Source organism: Bos grunniens, chromosome 5 (genome assembly GCF_055505025.1).
Source record: "Bos grunniens cultivar Pamir isolate PY7600 chromosome 5, Bosgru_T2T1.0, whole genome shotgun sequence".
NCBI lineage: Eukaryota > Metazoa > Chordata > Mammalia > Artiodactyla > Bovidae > Bos > Bos grunniens.
Window position 1 is genome coordinate 95614861 of NC_141169.1, and position 20183 is coordinate 95635043.

At 40.8% G+C, this 20183-nt stretch overlaps 1 protein-coding gene across 4 annotated transcripts in view; it reads right to left on the reverse strand.

The window, feature by feature from the left end:
* Positions 1–13766, reverse strand: part of PTPRO (protein tyrosine phosphatase receptor type O) — a 259746-nt gene extending 245980 nt beyond the window's left edge. For all 4 annotated transcript variants that reach the window (XM_086404083.1, XM_086404084.1, XM_086404081.1 and 1 more), the window contains exon 1: positions 13057–13766. In XM_086404083.1, coding sequence (XP_086260209.1) covers positions 13057–13131 — 75 coding nt within the window. In that variant the 5' untranslated portion in view covers positions 13132–13766. The remainder of the gene's footprint in view (positions 1–13056) is intronic.
* Positions 13767–20183: the final 6417 nt, after the last annotated feature.

A 20183-nucleotide genomic window follows, 5' to 3' on the forward strand; every position in this document is an offset into this window, starting at 1 on the left:
GTCATGTGAGTTTCTGAAAATGTTTTTAGTGGTCTACAGTCATTCTGAGCACATTAATATGCATGGTGAGAGAAAAATAAAGGAAAAGTTTTATTTTAAAAATTATTTTTATTTTTTGATATTCTCAAATTGTAGAACCAAGAACACATTTTTGGATTTGAAAAAACCCAAAACCACTTTGTTTGGAAATTAAAGTAAATTGTATGCATAATCAGTGAATAAAATAGAGAATAAATGATCAGAAAGGCTGAGTTTTTACTTCACTACAGATGAGAATTTGCCACAGAGGGGAATGCATCCGTTGCTTGAACATACATTTGTCAGTACTTTATTCTGACAATACAATAGCGAGGTGGGGGGGAAATGCATGAAGAAGCTTATTTAATGTCCAAAAGACTTCATTTTCACTGTGGTGATAAAACCTCTGCTTCCTCCACAAGACCAATAAAATAGCATTTCAAGATTACCTCCCATTCTGACTCCACTCTCTCCTGGAGCCTTGCTCAGCACTGCGCACCTGATGGACTGTTCCTCCTGGTTCATCTCACCGTGCATTGGCTCCATTCCCCGAACTTGCACCTGCTTACAACCTGCTCTTCCTCTGTCTCAAGCCTGTCCCATAACTCCTGTTTGACCTTTCTCACTCAGTGTATTCATTCAATGTTCATTCATATATTCAACAAATATTTTACTGAGCATCTACCCTGGACTAGGCACCCTTCCAACAGCTGGAGATACAGCAGTGAGCAAAAAAAAATAAAGATGCTGCCTTCATGGAACCTACAAGCATTCCAGGAGAGGAGTTAAGTCATAGTAAAGAGTTGGTATAATGTCATGGAAGGAGTAATACCTTCTCTTAAGAAACTAAAGCTGCGTAAATGTGGTAATATTTTGGAGTGATGGGGGTGATTTTAGATTGGCTGCTTGGGAAAAACATGCTGAGGAATGTTCTTGGAACAGAGATGGGCGCTCTTGATGGTTCATCAAGGAACTTGAGAAGAAAGAGAATTGTCTTTTGCCTGAATGGCTATTATGGCCATGAAAGAGAAGAATGGCAACAGGCAGAAATTCTGGGCTGCTGTAAACAGCTTAAAGTGGTATGATGGAGGGCTGAGGCCATGACAGAGTGATGACAAGCTTCTCACATATTATCTTTATAGCCTGACAAGTCTGTTGGCAAGCAATTGTTCCTAACATTCAAGAAAGCAGGAATAGTCACAACACAGTGCCATACTAAAGTAAGATGGGGATAGAAATAACATGTGAAAGATACAGCCAGAGCCAGCTTACCTCAGCACCCAACCAAACAACGAGTGACTGCTCCAAAGTGGGACAGTTACATCTCAGCAGACAGCAATTTTTCCATTGATGACCAATTGGCAGTCATATTAGATAAGTAGTAGCTTGCTTCCCTGGTGGCTCAGAGGTTAACACCATTGCCTCCAATGCGAGAGACCTGGGTTTGATCCCTGGGTTGGGAAGATCCCTGGAGAGGGAAATGGCAATCCACTCCAGTACTCTTGCCTGGAGAATCCCATGGGCGGAGGAGCCTGGTAGGCTACAGTCCACGTGGTCGCAAAGAGTCGGACATGACTGAGTGACTTCACTTTCACTTCAAGCATTGAATTACATGACCTTTGAAAAGTATAGTTTTAGATTCAATGAAATATACTGAACAAAATTGTTCTAAGTCAAGTCATATATTAAGTCAATGATATTTGAAAAATAATGTTAAAATTAATTTTCCATCCTTTTAACAAAGACCAAAGAAATTTTTGTATGTACAGTTACCAAACCCAGAGTTAGCATAACCCATAAAATAAGGAAAACATGCATATTTTTTTCTTCCAAGAGAGTTGAACATCAGTTCTTTGAAAACTCCTTCATGCAAATTCTTCAGATTCTGAGATTTAGATTATGATTGATCTTACTGTTATGTTTTCCCTCTCATTAGGGTTACTTTCCTCATAAAAAAGAGAGACAAAGGAAAAAGTGTCTAGTGTACAAGCATATTATTTCTTAAGGTGTATTCACTATTTCCATGAAGCATTTTATAGTGAATAAATAATATGAAATAATACGCTTGCACACTAGACACTTTTTTTATGTCTTTCTTTTTTAATAAAGAAAATAATCTTAATGATAGGAAAACATAGAAGTAAGGTTTATCATAGTCTAAATTTCAGAATCTGAAGAATTTGCATGAAGGAGAGCAACTATTCCCTGCTTTCTTTCCAAGGACTGATGTTCAGCTTTCTTGGAAGAAAAAAATGTACATGTTTTCCATATTTTATGGTGTATTCACTATTCCAGTGAATGATTTTGTGGCTTCCCTGGTGGCTCAGATGGTAAAGAATCCACCTGTAATGCAGGAGACCCACCTCCAATCCCTAGGTTGGGAAGATATCCTAGAGAAGGGAATGGATACCAACTCCAGTATTCTTGCCTGGAGAATCCCCATGGACAGAGAAGCCTTGCAGATTACAATCAATGGGGTCACAAAAAGTTGAACATAATTGAGTAACTAACATACATACACATACACATGAATCATTTTTAAAAACAGAATTCTGCAGTCAAACTTGAAAATGTTCCACACTATGTCTTCCTTCTGAAAACACAGTGAATATTAGCATAGTAAACTTTTCAAGAAATCCTGGTACAAAAAATAGTAAATTAATTGATACTAGTTTAAAACAAAGTTATTAATAGATTACTTCCCAAATTCAAGTCTGCACAAAAGTGTTTGTTTTTAACAACACCTGTGAATATTTCAAGTCTCCAGTGTTCCATGGGGTACATTTGGGAAGATGCTGCTTCAGGTGCAGTTTTAATTGTTCATCTTCTTTGATTTTCCTTTGGTTATTTTTATTATCCTGTTTCTTTCTATTTTTGTTTTTAGACACAACATTTATTAAGTGCTTTCTGTATTCTAGGCACTGTTTAAAATATTTTATGGTCATTATCCCAATTATTCCTGACAGTAATCCTCTGAGATAAATATAGCCAATCACCATAGGAACCCCAGAGAAAAGAAATAATTTCCCCCACATCCTGCTGCTAGTAAGAACAACTTAGAGAGTTGAGATTGAAATCAGGTCTCTCTGGCCCAACAATATCTATCTTTTTTTTTCTTGTTAAAGTGGTAATGTGTTTATTTATGTTTTACTAATTTTTACTGGAGTGCATTAGTTTCTGCTGTACAGCACTGTGAATCAGCTCTGTGTTTACATATATCCCCTCTTTTGTGAGTTTCCTTCCCATTTAGGTCACAGGGAGCACAGAGTAGAGTTCCCCATGCTGTACAGTAGGATCTCACTAGTTATATATTTTATACATAAGTATCAACTGTGTGTGTATGTCAATCCCAATCTCCCAATTAATCCTACCACTCCCTCCTTTCCCCTTTGGTGTCCATACATTTTTTTCTCTACATCTTATTTGCAAAGTATAAATGCAGACAGGGACGTAGATGCCAATCCTAAAAAACAAGAGGCCAGTTCTTAACTCTTCAACTCCCAGAAGCATGCCACCCTTCCCAAGCTCTAAGATACCAACAGACTATTTCCCAATCCAAAAATTTTCCAGACCTTAGTTTACAGGACCTTTCTGTTGTGTTTGACGCTGTTGACAAATCACTCCCACTTGAAACCAGAGCTTGGGTTCCTTGATTCTTATACCTCTCTGGCTATTCCTTCTTCACCTTCCAAGGTTCCTTATTAAATGTTAGTGCTCCTCAAGGTCCCACCCTGGCCTTCTCTCCTTTGCTCTCTGCTGAAACATCCCCATTCACAACTTCAGGCTTGCCCTTTCCCCTAGATCAGACTCATATCTAACTAAGCTCCTGCTTTTTTAGGCAAGTCAAACTCAAGAGGCCCTCCACTAACCTCATCATGCACTACAGCAGTAGAAGTCCCAGCAGTGCAGGCAGGAGAAACTTCATAGAGTTTAATCAAGAGACTGTTAATTAAGGTGTGGAGCAGAAATAATGATACTAAATAGGGATGTTAAAGTACCCAGGGAGAAGCAGCAGTGAGAAGCTATTATCCTACAGGGACCAAGATGCTGTTTCTGGAACTTGGCCAGAACTTGGCCTTAACAGAAAGGCTGACTACAAGATTGGAAGAGAGACTGAATCTACTGCCTATCAGGGTCCAGCCAAGGTGGACACTGGGGGAATAAGGACTCTGATGCTTCCTATCAGTCAAACTCACTATAGGCCAAAGGGCAAGGGGACCTGAAGAAGCAGCCTTTATAGGGGAGCTCCCTGGCACTGTGTGTGGAGAAAGGGGTATGCTGATCTGGAGGAGAATGGATGCCACCAGCCCACTTGGTATCATAATAGTAGCTAGCAACATTTCAGGCAAAAGTATCAGTTACTTGGAAAAGACCTTGGACTCCTCTTTCATTAATTTCCCACATGTAACTAGTCTTGTCAATTTAGCTATTTTGAACACCACCTCTCTTCCTTTGGTCCCTTTTCCCATCACCCTAGTGTGAAGGTTTGCATTATATCTCTTGATTGGATCATTACAATAACCTCCTACCAGTTTAACTGCTTCCAGATCTGGTATACCTTTGAGAAAGCCTTTCCTACAGCCAAAGGCTCTATCAAAAATGCAAATCTTATTCCATTCAGCTTTGATTAAACCCTTCAATAGTCTTCTTCACCTAGAGGATAAAGACTACATTCTGGCTCAGCATACAGGAATCTCCTTAAACTGACTTCCATCCCTTGATTTCCATGCGTATAAATTTGTATTTTCCTAAATGCCACCATGCTTTTCACAACAGTGGGTCTGAGAAAAAGCAACAAAAGTCTCAGTTTTCTAAATAACAGTTAAATGAGATGATACAAAACAAGAGAAACATTCATAATTTAAATCACATATACATTAGTGTTACAAAATATAGTTCTGATTGTGTACCTCTACACTGTAGATAAATCACATCCCTATTATTTTTATTTGCTAGTAAAGGTACAAAATGACCAGTTTCATTTGGCTTTAATTTGCTTTGTGAGAGAAAACAGCATTTTTATTGTTAGAAAAATGAACTGCGCAGTATTCCTATTTAGGAAGAGTGAGATACCAAACAAATGAAGAGTATTCAAGAAGAAACACATTTACATATAGATAGAAGGTTGGCAATATACTGTTTTCATCAAACTTTTTTTTTTGATTCCTTAATTTTCCCTATATTAACTTTCTTACAGAAATTACCATGAGTATTTATAATTTGCAACACAGCCCTTGAACTCAGAGTCCTAGTTTCAATTCTGATTCTCTGTTTCTGAAAGATTTTTTCAAGCATATATCATTTCTCTCTCTTTCATCTCAATTTCTTGACAAAAAGGAGAGGAAAACTGCTCTATAGAGAAACCTCTACAACCTTGTTTCAAATATCCTCTTGTTTGTTTGGTGATTTTAGTATATTTAGAAGTAAGAGGAATTGATCTAGAATGCCTAGGTAAAAGAGACACATTTTACTGGAGAATTAGACTCTGAATGAATCAGTTGAGAATGATTTTCTGACACAGAGATAAGATATGGTTATACTCATAGAAATAAATTGGAAGGCACCATCTTCAGAGGAAAAAGAAAACTAGAAATCAGCACTCTGAAGACTAAGAACAAGCTTAGGAAAGGACAAGCTCATCAATTAGGAGTAATTAGTGATGACAGATTACATAAGAGGTGTTCAAGAAGGTTGCTTATATACCCTCTGAATCATTGATAGAAACAATATGGAACCTGCTGGAAACAATAGCACCAGAAGAGGAGAGGACAAGAGACTTTGTGTTCTGTCTCTAGCTTTGTCCCACCCCATTTACACTCGTGTTCATTCCACTGGTGCCATGTTAGCCCTGTTTTAGCTTCTCAAATCAATGACACAAGTGCACAAGGAGGTCTCCCACATACTTATTTAAGGAGAAGGAGCTGACACCAGTGTGGCTCTAAGAGCACCACAGAAGAGTTCTTTAAGGCTTTGCATTGGTTTATGCCCCAGGATTGAACACTACCACAGATATGATTAAGACCAGGCTGTAGAAAAGGCCTCATCTCCTAAAAGCAAAGTTATGGCAAAAAATCAGAGGGATTTCTATTAGAAGAATGCAGAAATCTTTGTCAATTCCAGTTGGTACTGGTCACAGAAGAAGGGTGATATGGAAGAGAAAGCAAAAATATCACCTGTGTATCTGCATATTGGCTGAAGCTGTAGGTCATATATATAGGTAAGGAAAGTTATTCCTCCTAGTATTTTAACTCAAACTTGTATAAAATATATCATATTTTAAACATATTATTTCTTTTTGGCTGCATTGGGTTTTTGTTGCTGATGCAGACTTTCTCAAGTTGAGGTGAGCATGGGCTTCAGTAGTTGTGGCACATGGGCTTAACTGCCTCCCAACAGGTGGAATTCTCACAGACCAGGGATTGAACCCATGTCACCTGCATTGGCAGGTGGATTCCCAACCACCAGACCACCAGGGAAGTCCTCAACACAAACTTTTAACTGATGACCGTTAATAGCAGTTGAGGTAACAGTGATGAATAAAGGAGCAATCCAAAGTATTATTTTGGAGGGAAATACCATATGGGTATTTCCTTTGCCAACAAACGTCCATCTAATCAAAGTTATGGTTTTTCCAGTAGCCGTGTATGGATGTGAGAGTTGGAACATAAAGAAAGCTGAGCACCAAAGAATTGATGCTTTTGAATTGTGTTGGAGAAGACTTTTGAGAGTCCCTTGGACTGCAAGGAGATTGAACCAATCCATCCTAAAGGAAATCAGTCCTGAGTGTTCATTGGGAGGTCTGATGCTGAAGCTGAAACTCCAATACTTTGGCCACCTGATGTGAAGAACTGACTCATTGGAAAAGACGCTGATGCTGGGAAAGACTGAAGGCAGGAGGAGAAGGGGACGACAGAGAGTCAGATGGTTGGATGGCATCAGCAACTTGATGGACATGAGTTTGAGTAGGCTCCGGGTGTTGGGGATGGACAGGGAAGCCTGTCCAGGTGTGTTGCAGTCCAGGGGGTCACAAAGAGTCCAACATGACTGAGCGACTGAACTGAACTGACCATGTAGGTGTTTTGATTTAAGACTTTTATAAGTTCTTAATATAAGGGATGGGTAATATTTTATTATTTTTGGTATAATGATTGCATTGTAATTATAATGATTTAATTCACACAATGCTAATTTCCTCATGTTTTCCTTAAAGATGAGTTCACAACTCAATATTACTGATACCACATCTCTGTCAAAAACTACTTATACAATGCCAAAAATTTAAATCCTGTTTATTAAACTTCTATCATATGCCTAACACTGCATACTAGGCACAATAGAAGACAAAAACTTACAATGAAAGTGGAAGTGAAAGTCGCTCAGTCGTATTCAACTCTTGCCTAGAATTCTCTAGGCAAGAATACTGGAGTGGGTAGCCTTTCCCTTCTCCATTAGATCTTCCCAACCCAGGGATCGAACCCAGGTCTCCTACATTGCAGGTGGATTATTTGCCAGCTGAGCCACAAGGGAAGCCCAAAATTTACAATAGACTTGGCTTCATTTCAAAAACATTTACAATGTATTTGGAGTAACTAAATGAACACACGGCTTTTTTTCCAGTAAAGCTCATCACTGCACTATGCTATACTTCTGAAAATACAACACCACTGGAACTGTGTACCTGAAGGTATTATATTAGGAAGAAAATGAAAAATAAATATCTGTGGTCACAGCTGTGAGGCATTCTACTGTGCTAAGCTGCTACCAATCACAATGGCTTACACAGATGTACCAACTTTATCCAACACCAAGATCCTTTGGAAACACTAAAGACTCAAGTCAAAATTATGTTTATGAAACAAAAGAATCAATGTACTTATAAATTTAAATACCTGTAAGTTGGATATTTAAATACTAGAACTAGCACTACATTTAAAAAAATAAAGTAAAACTCCCCTTGTTTTAAATTATTTATTCATACAGACACATATTTTCTTATGAGCCAAAATGAGAAACAGGTAAGTCTGAATTTTTTATACTTTCACAGAGCAACAATTTTTCACATAGCAAAGAACAGAAGCAAACAGATGTTCACGTTGGGAAGGATTATCACCCAATTCCCTGTAGAAGTCCAGCCCAGTGAACCTTCTCCAATTTACTAGGGATGTCACATGTAAAAGAGTTTTTCTAATAGGTTGGCAACAACATTTGCCAAGGAAGTCAATTGACAAAGAAATTAATGGCAGCAAACTTCACTGCAAGGAGAATAGTATAAGCTGCTTCAGAAAGATGAAAAGATTGAAGTTCAACTGCCAACCTTGTGTGATATAGAATGTGAATGTAAAACCTCAAAAAGGAAAGTGAAGATTTTTCTGTGTGTCTGTGCCTGTATGTGTGTGGGGTGGGCGGGAGAGCGGGGGAAGAGGGAGAGAAATGGAGGTGGTGAAGAGAATTAGGGAGAAAAAGAAAGATAAGGGACTTCCCTGGCAGTCCAGTGGTTAAGACTTTGTCTTCCAATGGAAGGAGTGAGGATTCCATCCCTGGTTGGGAAGCTGAGATCTCACATGACTCATGGCAAAAAGGACCCAGAACATAAAACAGAAGTAATATTGTAACAAATTCAGTAAAGACTTTAAAAATGGCCCACATCAAACGAGAGGGGCAGGGGAAAGGAAGTGGAGAAAGACAGATAAACCTTGGAAAGTGGGTATTTCTCCTGAATAAATACTATGATCAGCATGATAACACACATGCTTTATAGAATTCTACATAAACCTCTTTCAGAAAATGTAATTGAGGCCCTTTCAAATTTAATGTTCCTCGATTACATATCAAGTAAGAGCAGAGATGGAAGGAAATATAGAGAGGAGGTTAAGAAAGAAAGAAGGATTCATGCCAAGCCTATGACTTTAGGGAAACCTTCCAGTTGACCACAAATGGGAACCATTTCACGGAAGGCAGAATTTTAATTTCTATGATGTCATATTCCACAATTTACATCTTCATTGAGAAAATACTGATGTTGAGTGAAGTGATATAGGAAGTAATTTTCAAGGAGAGGTTTAGTAAAGATAGGCTAGGGGAGAGAAATTACATTGTTTGCCCTGAAATTATGGGAAGATGTACGGAGAGGGAGAATCACCAGATAAATATTAACACTACTCCATTTACATTTACACATGGGTAGAATGGCTTCCCTGGAAGCTCAGCTGGTAAAGAATCCCCCTGCAATGCAGGAGAGACCGTGGTTCAATTACTGGGTCAGGAAGATCCCTGGAGAAGGGATAGGCTACCCACTCCAGTATTCTTGGCCTTCCCCAGTGGTTCAGATGGTAAAGAAAATGCCTGCAATGCAGGAGACCTGGGTTCGATCCCTGTGTTGGGAAGATCCCCCTGGAGGAGAGCATGGCAACCCATTCCAATATTCTTGCCTGAAGAATCTCATGGACTGAGGAGCCTGGCAGGCTACAGTCCATGGGGTCACACAGCATGGGTAGAACACTTTGATATTGCTGTGTGTGTGTGTGCTCAGTCATGTCAGAGTCTTTGTGACCCCACAGATGGTAGCTCATCAGGCTCCTCTCTCTGTGGGATTTTTCCAGGCAAGAATACTGGAGTGGGTTACCATTTCCTTCTCCAGGGCGTCTTCCTGACCCAGGGATAGAACCAGCATCTCCTGCATCTATCGGCAGTGGATTCTGTACCACTGGGCCACCTGGGAAGCTCAAGTGAGTTTGGTAGGCTCCCAGTATATTTGATAACAGAGTTCTTCTTTTGTTTTCTATTTTTATATATACCCCCACTATTTATATGAAAGTAGAAATCCTCATAACCAACATTGTGCTTAGGAAACATCAATTATGCAGATATTAACCTCACAATATAAAGTGGGTGATTTAAACAATTGGACGTGCCTGATTAAATATGTCCATCTCTAAACCATGAACAGAGAACAGTGCACAAAGGCTTCCTTAGCCAGGCATCTTGAGGCTACAGCAATGAAATTGGTTATAGTCAATCACATAGGGAAATGGGTTCATTCTGACTCAACACAGATAAACCTTTTTAGATTTCATCACTGAGATTCCACCAACAACTTGGCATTTAATAATGGAATGCTGTGTACTCACTGCAGATGGTGAATGCAGCCATGAAATTAAAAGACGCTTACTCCTTGGAAGGAAAGTTATGACCAACCTAGATAGCATATTCAAAAGCAGAGACATTACTTTGCCAGCAAAGGTCCATCTAGTCAAGGCTATGGTTTTTCCAGTGGTCATGTATGGATGTGAGAGTTGGACTGTGAAGAAGGCTGAGCACCAAAGAATTGATGCTTTTGAACTGTGGTGTTGGAGAAGACTCTTGAGAGTCCCTTGGACTGCAAGGAGATCCAACCAGTCCATTCTGAAGGAGATCAGCCCTGGGATTTCTTTGGAGGGAATGATGCTAAAGCTGAAACTCCAGTACTTTGGCCACCTCATGCGAAGAGTTGACTCATTGGAAAAGACTTTGATGCTGGGAGGTATTGGGGGCAGGAGGAGAAGGGGACGACAGAGGATGAGATGGCTGGATGGCATCACTGACTCAATGGATGTGAGTTTGAGCGAACTCTGGGAGTTGGTGATGGACAGGGAGGCCTGGAGTGCTGCAATTCATGGGGTCGCAAGGAGTCGGACACGACTGAGCGACTGAACTGAACTGATGTTTCCTTTTTTAAATTTTTTAAATTATTTTCTACTAAACATTTATTTTATGTTGGAATATGGCCAATGAACAATGTTGTAATAGTTTCCAGTAGACTGTTTGACTGGCACTTATTCAGGATCTTGAATGCAAAAGCATCTACAAATTGTGGAAAGATTATGCTGTGAACCAAATTTACTGTGAAATATAATATTTCCAAGATGTAAATGCATTATTCTATGTGCCTGGTTAACCACTTTCTTGTCAATTGTAACAAAATAAGTGAATGAAATAGCATATGCAAAATACCTAGAAGACTTACATAGTGGGTATATATATATACATATGTATATATACACAGACATATAGGGAAGGGAATGGCTACCCACTCCAGTATTCTTTCGTGGGAAATCCCAGGGACAGAGGAGCCTGGTGGGCTACAGTCCATGGGGTTGCGATGAGTCAGATATGACTAAGTGACTAACACTTTCATATATATATATATCCTTTTTCTGTTATACTTTATATTCAGGAGACATAAAATGCTGCATTTACATGAAATATAAAGTAATGATTTTCTTTACAAGATCATTTGTCCCATGACAGTGTTTATTAAATGGCAAGCTTTATTAATGTACTTACTATCAGAAGTTACACTAAACTACAAATGTGCAGGAAAACATTCATTATGTGGAACTGGATGAACATCTATTACAGTCTCTTCCATCACTGACTGCAATTTCTAATTCCAATACCAAGTTTCTGATTAGAACTCCTGCCATAAATTTTTCCATTTTATTTACGGCACTCTTCCTCCACTCCCAAACTCATCATTTGATCATTTCTGAAATTCTTGCTCAGTATAAAGCATTCAAATAAAAACCTGAGATACTGCCAAAGGTTCAATTTGGATCAGATGTCATATGTGCAAGTCCTAGCTGTTACTTAGTAAAATGTGTGGTTATTCAATTTCTCACTTTGCATTCATGACAAGTGTTGCATAGACATAATAAACATGACAGAATATGACAAATAGAAATATTAATAGGAACTTCAAAGTTTGTGCATGTTCATAGAACGTACACATTTATGGTGTCTACTTAGAGAGCAGCCTCTTAGGGTAAAAATATATGACCAAGCTTATTTTCTATCAGATTTTAAAAATTATTGATAGCTTCAGAAAATGTAAAAACATATTAAGTATAATTTGGAATCGTGTTTAGGCTCTCTATTGCTCGTTCTCCCAGAAACAATTTTTCCTTTTTTCCACGAAGGTAAATGAAAATATGGAATATTTAAAACTGGCTGTTCTCAATCCATTGGCTCTGTTCCACTATCTCTTTATCAGACATTCATAATTAATGGTGCGTATGAGCAAGAAGTGACTCTTTGATAAGAAAACGTTTGCATCCATTAATATTTCATCCATTTCTAAGATAGCGCTGTGGTGCTGAAAGGATAGCTCCTGGTCACCTGTCGACACTGGAGTTTGCTTTGCCAAAAAAAGGACTAAATAACAGAACTGAAGTAGGCACCCGGAAGACACGAAGAAAAGACAATTACCTTCCTTATAACTTCATAACACTTCTCCAAAGACATCTAACTTAAATTTCTTAAAAGAATTTTACGTACAGTATAGTTATCAAACTAGGATTTCTTTTAAAGCAGTCCTTGTCTGGTTTATATTCCCCAAAGTAAAACACTGAGGAAGATATTCCAAAGAAGACACGACAAAGTTAATTATACAGATGTCTGACACTGAAATTTAGAGGTAGCATCCTCAGTAAATATAGTGAGGGAAAGTCTAGAGACTTCGTAAAGGTTGGAGAGGAGAACGTGGGGAGAGGAGTCCTGTCCAGGCTCATGCTTACACTCCTTAGTCAAAGACAATCACGCTCACTACCCACCCCGGCAGTCCATTTTCGGCCAGGGAGTTCAGCCCCCGGTGTATCATTCCAGCAGAAGGTAAATTAAGACAAAGACTCCACAACCCCGTTGGGGGAGGGTAGAAAGGTGAAGCTGCATTGGGGTGCAGTAGCGACCAGAAGGGAAAGTGACCTCATTTTGTCTGAGGAAGCACCACCGGAGAGCCGACCTTTGATGGAGATGCCGAAGGCGGTCAAAGAGCACAAAGGGTCAAAGCTGGAGGGAGCAAACTTCCTTATTCTTCCACCCCATCCCTTAAGCCCGTGGGGAACACGCAGAGGCAAGGACAACAAAGCGTGCGCTCCGGCGGCACAGCTGGAGCTGCCGGCAGCCGGGCCATCCCGCCCGCGGGGCGCGCGGCTCCCGGGCGGCAGAGCTAGGGAGCGCGAGCGCAGGCAGGACCGCGGGGGCTGGGGGAGGGGGGTCCCCTACCTTGAACAGCACAAAGAGCCAGAGCAGAGGCAGGAGGCGGCGGCCGCCGCGCGTCCTCGTGGGTAGGTGCCCCATCGCGGCGTGGACGGGGAGCCGGGAGTACAGTGGCGCCGCCTGGCACTGCCGGCGGCTCACAATGGCGAGCTGGGGCTGCAGTCTCAGACCCTGGGCGCCGAGGTTGCTCCGGGAGGGCGCATCCTGCCTTTCCAGTCCCCCTGTGCCTGCCCACCTTTCGCCTTCTGCACCCGGGATCCTCTAGGAACGCACCAGGCGCGGCTGTTCTTTAACAGTTAAGGACGGTGAGGGTGGGGATTGGAGTGGGCGAGGCTCTGGCGCGGCGTCCGCGTGGGGAGCGAGAGGCGGGGGCCCTGCGCGCCGCCCGCAGCGGTCCTCCAGCAGCCGAGATACTCACGCTCCGGGCTGCGGACTCGTAAAGTGACAGCAGCTGCGGGGCCCTCCCACCAGGGTCCGCCCGCCGCCTCGCAGCGCTGGACGGCCCCTCACTCCAGGCTCCGCCCCGACGCTTTCCACAGTCTCTGGGACGCAAGAGTTCTTCCCGGACTCCTCTTGAGCAACTCATGAACTGGAACCCGGGTCCCCTCTAGATCTACCTACATCTGCTACTAGTTGCAGTTAACCCTTGTTGGGGGAAGTGGTGGTTGTGAATGTAGTGATGGAGCTCAGTGTGTGTGTGTGTGTGTGTGTGTGTGCGCGCGCGCGCGCGCGCCTGCGCGCGCCCGTGTGTTTGACTCTTTGCGACCCCATGAACTGTAGCCCTCCAGGCTCTTCTGTCCATGGAATTTTCCAGGCTAGAATACTGGAGGGGGTTGCCACTTCCTACTTCAGTGTATCATCCGGACCCAGGGATTGAACCCCCATCTCTTGCATCTCCTGTATTGGCAAGCAGATTCTTGACCACTAGCGCCACCTGGGACGCAGAAGGCAATGGCACCCCACTCCAGTACTCTTGCCTGGAAAATCCCATGGACGGAGGAGCCTGGTAGGCTGCAGTCCATGGGGTCGCCAAGAGTCGGACACGACTGAGCGACTTCACTTTCACTTTTCACTTTGACGCGTTGGAGAAGGAAATGGCAACCCACTCCAGTGTTCTTGCCTGGAGAATCCCAGGGACGGGGGAGCCTGGTGGGCTGCCGTCTATGGGGTCGCAGAGAGTCGGACACAACTGAAGTGACTTAGCAGCAGCAGCAGCAGCAGCGCCACCTGGGAAGCCCACTCAGGAGGATAATCCTTCCGGTTTCTACTCTCTTCCTCCCATTTAAATACTCCCATTCTCCAGGCTACTGTATGGTACAGAGAGTTTCACTGATTACTCTGTGATTTCCTAAATGGGAAGGAAATCCGAAAAAGAGGAGATATATGTACAGGTATGGGCTTCCCAGGTGGCCTTAGTGAAAAAGTCCTGCAAATGCAGGAGACATAAGAGAGGTGGATTGGATCCCTGGATGAGGACGGTCCCCTAGAGGAGGGCATGGCTACCCACTCCAGTATTCTTGCCTGGAGAATTCCATGGACAGAGGACCCTAGCGGGCTATTGTCCATAGGGTCACAATGAGTCGGACATGACTGAAGCTATTTAGCATGCGCTCACGTACAATGGCACCCCACTCCAGTACTCTTGCCTGGAAAATCCCATGGATAGAGGAGCCTGGTAGGCTGCAGTCCATGGGGTCGCCAAGAGTCGGACACGACTGAGCGATTTCACTTTCACTTTTCACTTTCATGCATTGGAGAAGGAAATGGCAACCCACTCCAGTGTTCTTGCCTGGAGAATCCCAGGGATGGTGGAGCCTGGTGGGCTGCCGTCTATGGGGTCGCACAGAGTTGGACACGACTGAAGTGACTTAGCAGCAGCAGCACGTACAAGTAGAGCTGATTCACTTTGTTGTCCAGCAGAAACTAACACAACATTGTAAAGCAACTATACATCCCTTGTGGGCTCAGCTGGTCAAGAATCCGCCTGCCATGTGGGAGACCTGGATTAGATCCCTGGGTTGGGAAGATCCCCTGGAGAAGGGAAAGGCTACCCACTCCAGTATTCTGGCCTAGAAAAGTCCATGGACTGTGTAGTCCATGGGGTCTCAAAGAGCTGGACAGGACTGAGAGACTTTCACTTTCACTTCATACCTCAATAAAAATTAATAAAATAAATAAACACTCTCATTCTCTCTATCCAACACTCACCCAGGAGGAACTAGTATATATATATATATATATATATATATATATATATATATATATATTTTTTTTTTTTTTTTTCCTGTTTGAAGTCAGAGGTTTTGTAAACTGCAAGGGCTGTCCTTTGAAACCTCAGTGGAATATAGGAGGAGGTTTGTTCACATTATATGACTCATATTTATAAACATATAAACATTTATATACTTTTTAAAATGTTTAATGATTACAGAAACTATTGAACTTTTCCAGAGTCATATGTCATTTTACATTCCCACTAGCAAAGTATGAGTAGGAGGAGGGGAAAGAGAGGGTGTGTAAGTTAAAAGTGGTGATGAAGTAGTTCTGTATCTTGACTGTGGTGGTGGTTACACAAATCTACCCAGATGATAAAATTGTACAGAAACACACACAAATGAGTGCAGACTCATTGAAATTCGAATAAGGTCTGTGAATGCTCCCACTGTCAGTTGTCTGATTTTAATACCCAAATACTATAGTTATATAAGATGTTACTCTTGAAGGAAACTGGGTGGAGGTACGTGGAACCTTTCTGTACTTTTTTTTTTTATTGAGCTATAATTGACATATGACATTGTATTAGTTTCAGAGGTACAATATAATGACTCCATATTTGTTTGCATAGATGGCTGGTATGTATCTGAGCATCTTAGAAAGGTTTAAATTGAATATACTTACATGAGTATATATGTGTACTGATTTCTTATTTGCATAAATATAGAATAATGGTCTGAATTTATGCCTTTGGTGTCTTCCTTTAGAAACTACTTTCCTTCTCACCTTCTTCTCTTCACATACTCAATTTAGTGCCCTCATGTCCACACTTGATTGGCCTGGACCTTCTCTTTCTCTTGAGAAAATATTAGTTGTTTCTCCATCCCTCTAAGTCAGAGTCATGGGCTATCTGAAAATGTTATTCTTGGGACTAGACTTGTAGGGTTCTGGTTCGGTATATTCTCTTTATATTCAGAAGCTCCTAAAAGCAGAATTCTATTCCCACTCACTCCCAAAAGTGACAGTAAAATGATCTCATGTCTGGAACCAAAAAGATGTTTAGGCCAATACCACACTCATAAGTTTCCAACAATTTCTACTTTAAATAAAGTTAGATTTTAAAGTTTGTGTGCCCATGTTTTGATTATAAATATATATAAAGATACATATGTGTGTGCATATGTTCATGTATGCATGTGTAGATGGGCTTCCCTGGTGGCTCAGTGGTAAAGAATCTGCCTGCAATGCAGGAGCGGTAGGAGACACAGTTTCAGTCCCTGGGTAGGGAAGATCCCCTGGAGGTGCACATGGCAACCCACTTCAGTATGTTTGCATGGAAAATCCCATGGACATAGGAGCCTGATGGGCTACAGTCCATGGGGTCACAAAGAGTCAGACACGACTGAGTGACTGAGCACCCACCCATGGGTGTGTAGATACTGCATGGATATAGGCTTAACAGATGTGTGTGCTGCTGCTGCTAAGTCGCTTCAGTCGTGTCCAACTCTGTGCGACCCCATAGATGGCAGCCCACTAGGCTTTCCCGTTCCTGGGATTCTCCAGGCAAGAACACTGGAGTGGGTTGCCATTTCCTTCTCCAACGCATGAAAGTGAAAAGTGAAAGTGAAGTCGCTCAGTCGTGTCCGACTCTAGCGACCCCATGGACTGCAGCCCACCAGGCTCCTCCGTCCATGGGATTTTCCAGGCAAAAGTACTGGAGTGGGGTGCCATTGGGTGTTAGAAATACAGTCTACTAATCATACATTCATCATATAAATGCAAAAAGAACTTTCACAATAATGTGCATTTTTACAATAATCATCTTTTCTATGTTGTTTTTCTGTTTTTCTCTTTATCACTTACATCACAATTTGCTTAGCCCTTTATGCCCTTGTACACTTGCACACATGGACCACTTTGAGAGAACAATAGCAGTAAACAGTAAGCAGTAAAGCATTCCCCAGCGAAGAATTAGTTGTTAACATTTTTAATATTCCATTCTGATACTGTGATTAGGTGGCCTGAATATTATTACTTCATAATCAGAGAAAATGTTCTCTTCAGAGAAGGTATTTCACTTAGCCGTTGCTGGATAAAATACTTTCATTTGTTTTTACTGCACTTAAAAAAATAGCAGGCTTGAGAATCTTTCTGGGAGCGACACCCAAGAAGAATGCAAATGCTGCATCATCACCTGTGTGGGGTTTTCAATCCATAGAGCCTGCTGTGTGCGTTTTGAACTATTGATTGGTTTTTCCAGTGCAGTACTTCCAAAGGATGGTGAATCTTATTTTGCTATTTTCAGGACTCCAAATCCACAACAATGGCCATGGGCAACATAAGGTGCCTATAGTAATGTATGCTTCAAAATGTTTGTTGTGATTACATGATCACAATGACACTGCTTGATAAAGAAGGCTGAGATCGTTAGCACCAACTGTTTCCTCCGTAATGCTGCATTTCTGGGAGAAATAATAAATGCAGATAAAACAGAATCTCTTGCATTCCCTAAGACAGGCATTTAAAAATGAATTCTCACAAAATGAAATAAAGCTCTTTACTTCCTTAGGAAATAATAAGGTGGTTAATGAGCAAGAAACTGGAAGACTGTTTTTTTTTTTTTTAATCTGCAAGAGACTTTGTTTTGGTTAGGAAAAGTAATCTTTTCCTAAATAGGTAAAAAAAAAAAAAAAAGATACCCAGGACTAAGTGTTCACATCTATCTCTTCTGTAGAAAGAGAAGCAATAGCAGCCACAGAGAAGGAGCTGTAATCCCTATGAGAGGTTTAATGAGGAGTCAAATGGAACTCTTACTGTGCCCTTGCCAATGAAGTTCAATTCTGTCCTCCAGGGACCAACTCTAATGTAGTTCAGTGTGTTTAGTCCTGGCTTCCACCGCTGAAATCGCCTACCAGGCTGTCAGCAGTTTCAGTGTGATAGGGTTGTATTTATGGGAGTTGCTCAATGAAAAATAGTTTACTGTTTAAGGAATGCAGAAAAAACTCCAGTCACTGATCTCTAAAATATAATCCATCTAAGAAGTGCACTAAGAGCCATGCATTTTGTCATCTGTATCTCACATATTATAGTTGTTATAACATAGGCACTGTAGATTATATGTAATATGTTCTCAAGATCAGATGACCAGGAAGCATTTTGATTTTCAATTTATTTGAGCATTTGTTTTCATTTTACTCTTGATGAACACTGGTTTTTCGCCTGAAAGATGTGTTGACAATTCACAAATTCTGTCTCTCAAAATGCGAGTGATTGGCAGCCCTCAGGTGAACAGCAAGTTTCAACTGCCAAGATTTATTATTCTTGCCACACTTGAAAAACAGTGAAATTCACTACAGAAGGCCATTTTTGCTTTTGCATGTAGTCTGTTTTCCCATTACCTCTTTTTTCTTCCTAAATAATTCCTATTAAGCCATATATATATATATATATATATATATATATTAATTTGACTGTAACATGGTTTTAAGAAAAATCAAGTAAGAATATTGTACTACAAGGTAAAAGCTTCATGACACAAAATTATCCACTCAAAGGAATAAGAAAACAGGAAACATGAGCAAATATTTAGCACTGGACACAGACTACAGGCTGTAGATGAGTGATCCTAAATCAGGAAGGCAGATGGTCATTGTAAGATACTATTCCCTCTTACAGTTATTATCTAAAATTGCTGTGTGCTGTTGACATTTTCTTTAACAGAACAAAAATTAAAAGAAATAGAATACATTAAAAAGCCTTAAGTCATGCAGCTTTGTTTTATATTTTGTTTATATGCATTAGCTAATGAACTTTAATTATATTTTTTTTCTGAGCACCCAGACATTGATATCATATAAGCATCTAATTTTTCTTCATAAATAGGCTTCTTGACCAATTATAATTTAAAGCATTAACACCTGCATGGGAGGATCCACTTTAGCTTAGTAAAGTGAAGTGAAGTGAAGTCGCTCAGTCGTGTCTGACTCTTTGCGACTCCATGGACTGTAGCCTACCAGGCTTCTCCATCCATGGGATTCTCCAGGCAAGAGTACTGGAGTGGGTTGCCATTCCTTCTCCAGGGGATCTTCCAGACCCAGGGATCGAACCCAGGTCTCCTGCATTGGAGGCAGACGCTTTAACCTCTGAGCCACCAGGGAAGCCCCTTAGCTTAGCAAAAGGCATGACTAAAACTTGAATATAATTTATAAATAAAGGCATATTTACAATTTATAATATATTTTATTATATTCTGTTGCAAAGTGGATGTGGTATCTGTAGATCCTTCCTTCTCTTCCCTTACTTCCCTCAAATTAAAGGTGGCATGCAGCGTTCACTGCCTACTATGTGACACACATAATGTCTATATTTGTGTTACTAAAAATGGTTGCCAACACATAATTATGGAAAATTTGGTCATAGTGATTTCGTAGAAACTATGAAAACATTAATCACATACTTTGATAATGCACTGTTTTAGCTGCGAAGGACTTTACCAAGAGGCACAATAATATTACATGGACAATTTTACTCCAGGCCAATTACACCAAATCAATTTTTTATGCTAAAAATGACAAAGTTAATAATATTCTCAAATCTTTGAGAAGATGACTATAGTCTAAAGAGGAATGGAGAATGCCACCAATAGATTGGTGTCTCAGCAGAAGGATCTAGAAGAAAAATTTTGAGGCAGCCACAAATGTTCTGGGGAAAATTCCAGTGCCCAGGGGAATAACATTTTCCTTATGAAGGGACATAAAGAAAAGACATAATGGTGAAGCTGTGCATTTCTAGATATGTCTGCATAGTATGACTATCTGTAAAAGGAACAGTGTGGGAGAAAGAGCTGAATGAAAGATTTCATCTCATTTGGTAATTCAATACTGCAGAGACTGTTACAAAGGTAAGCATTGAACATATGG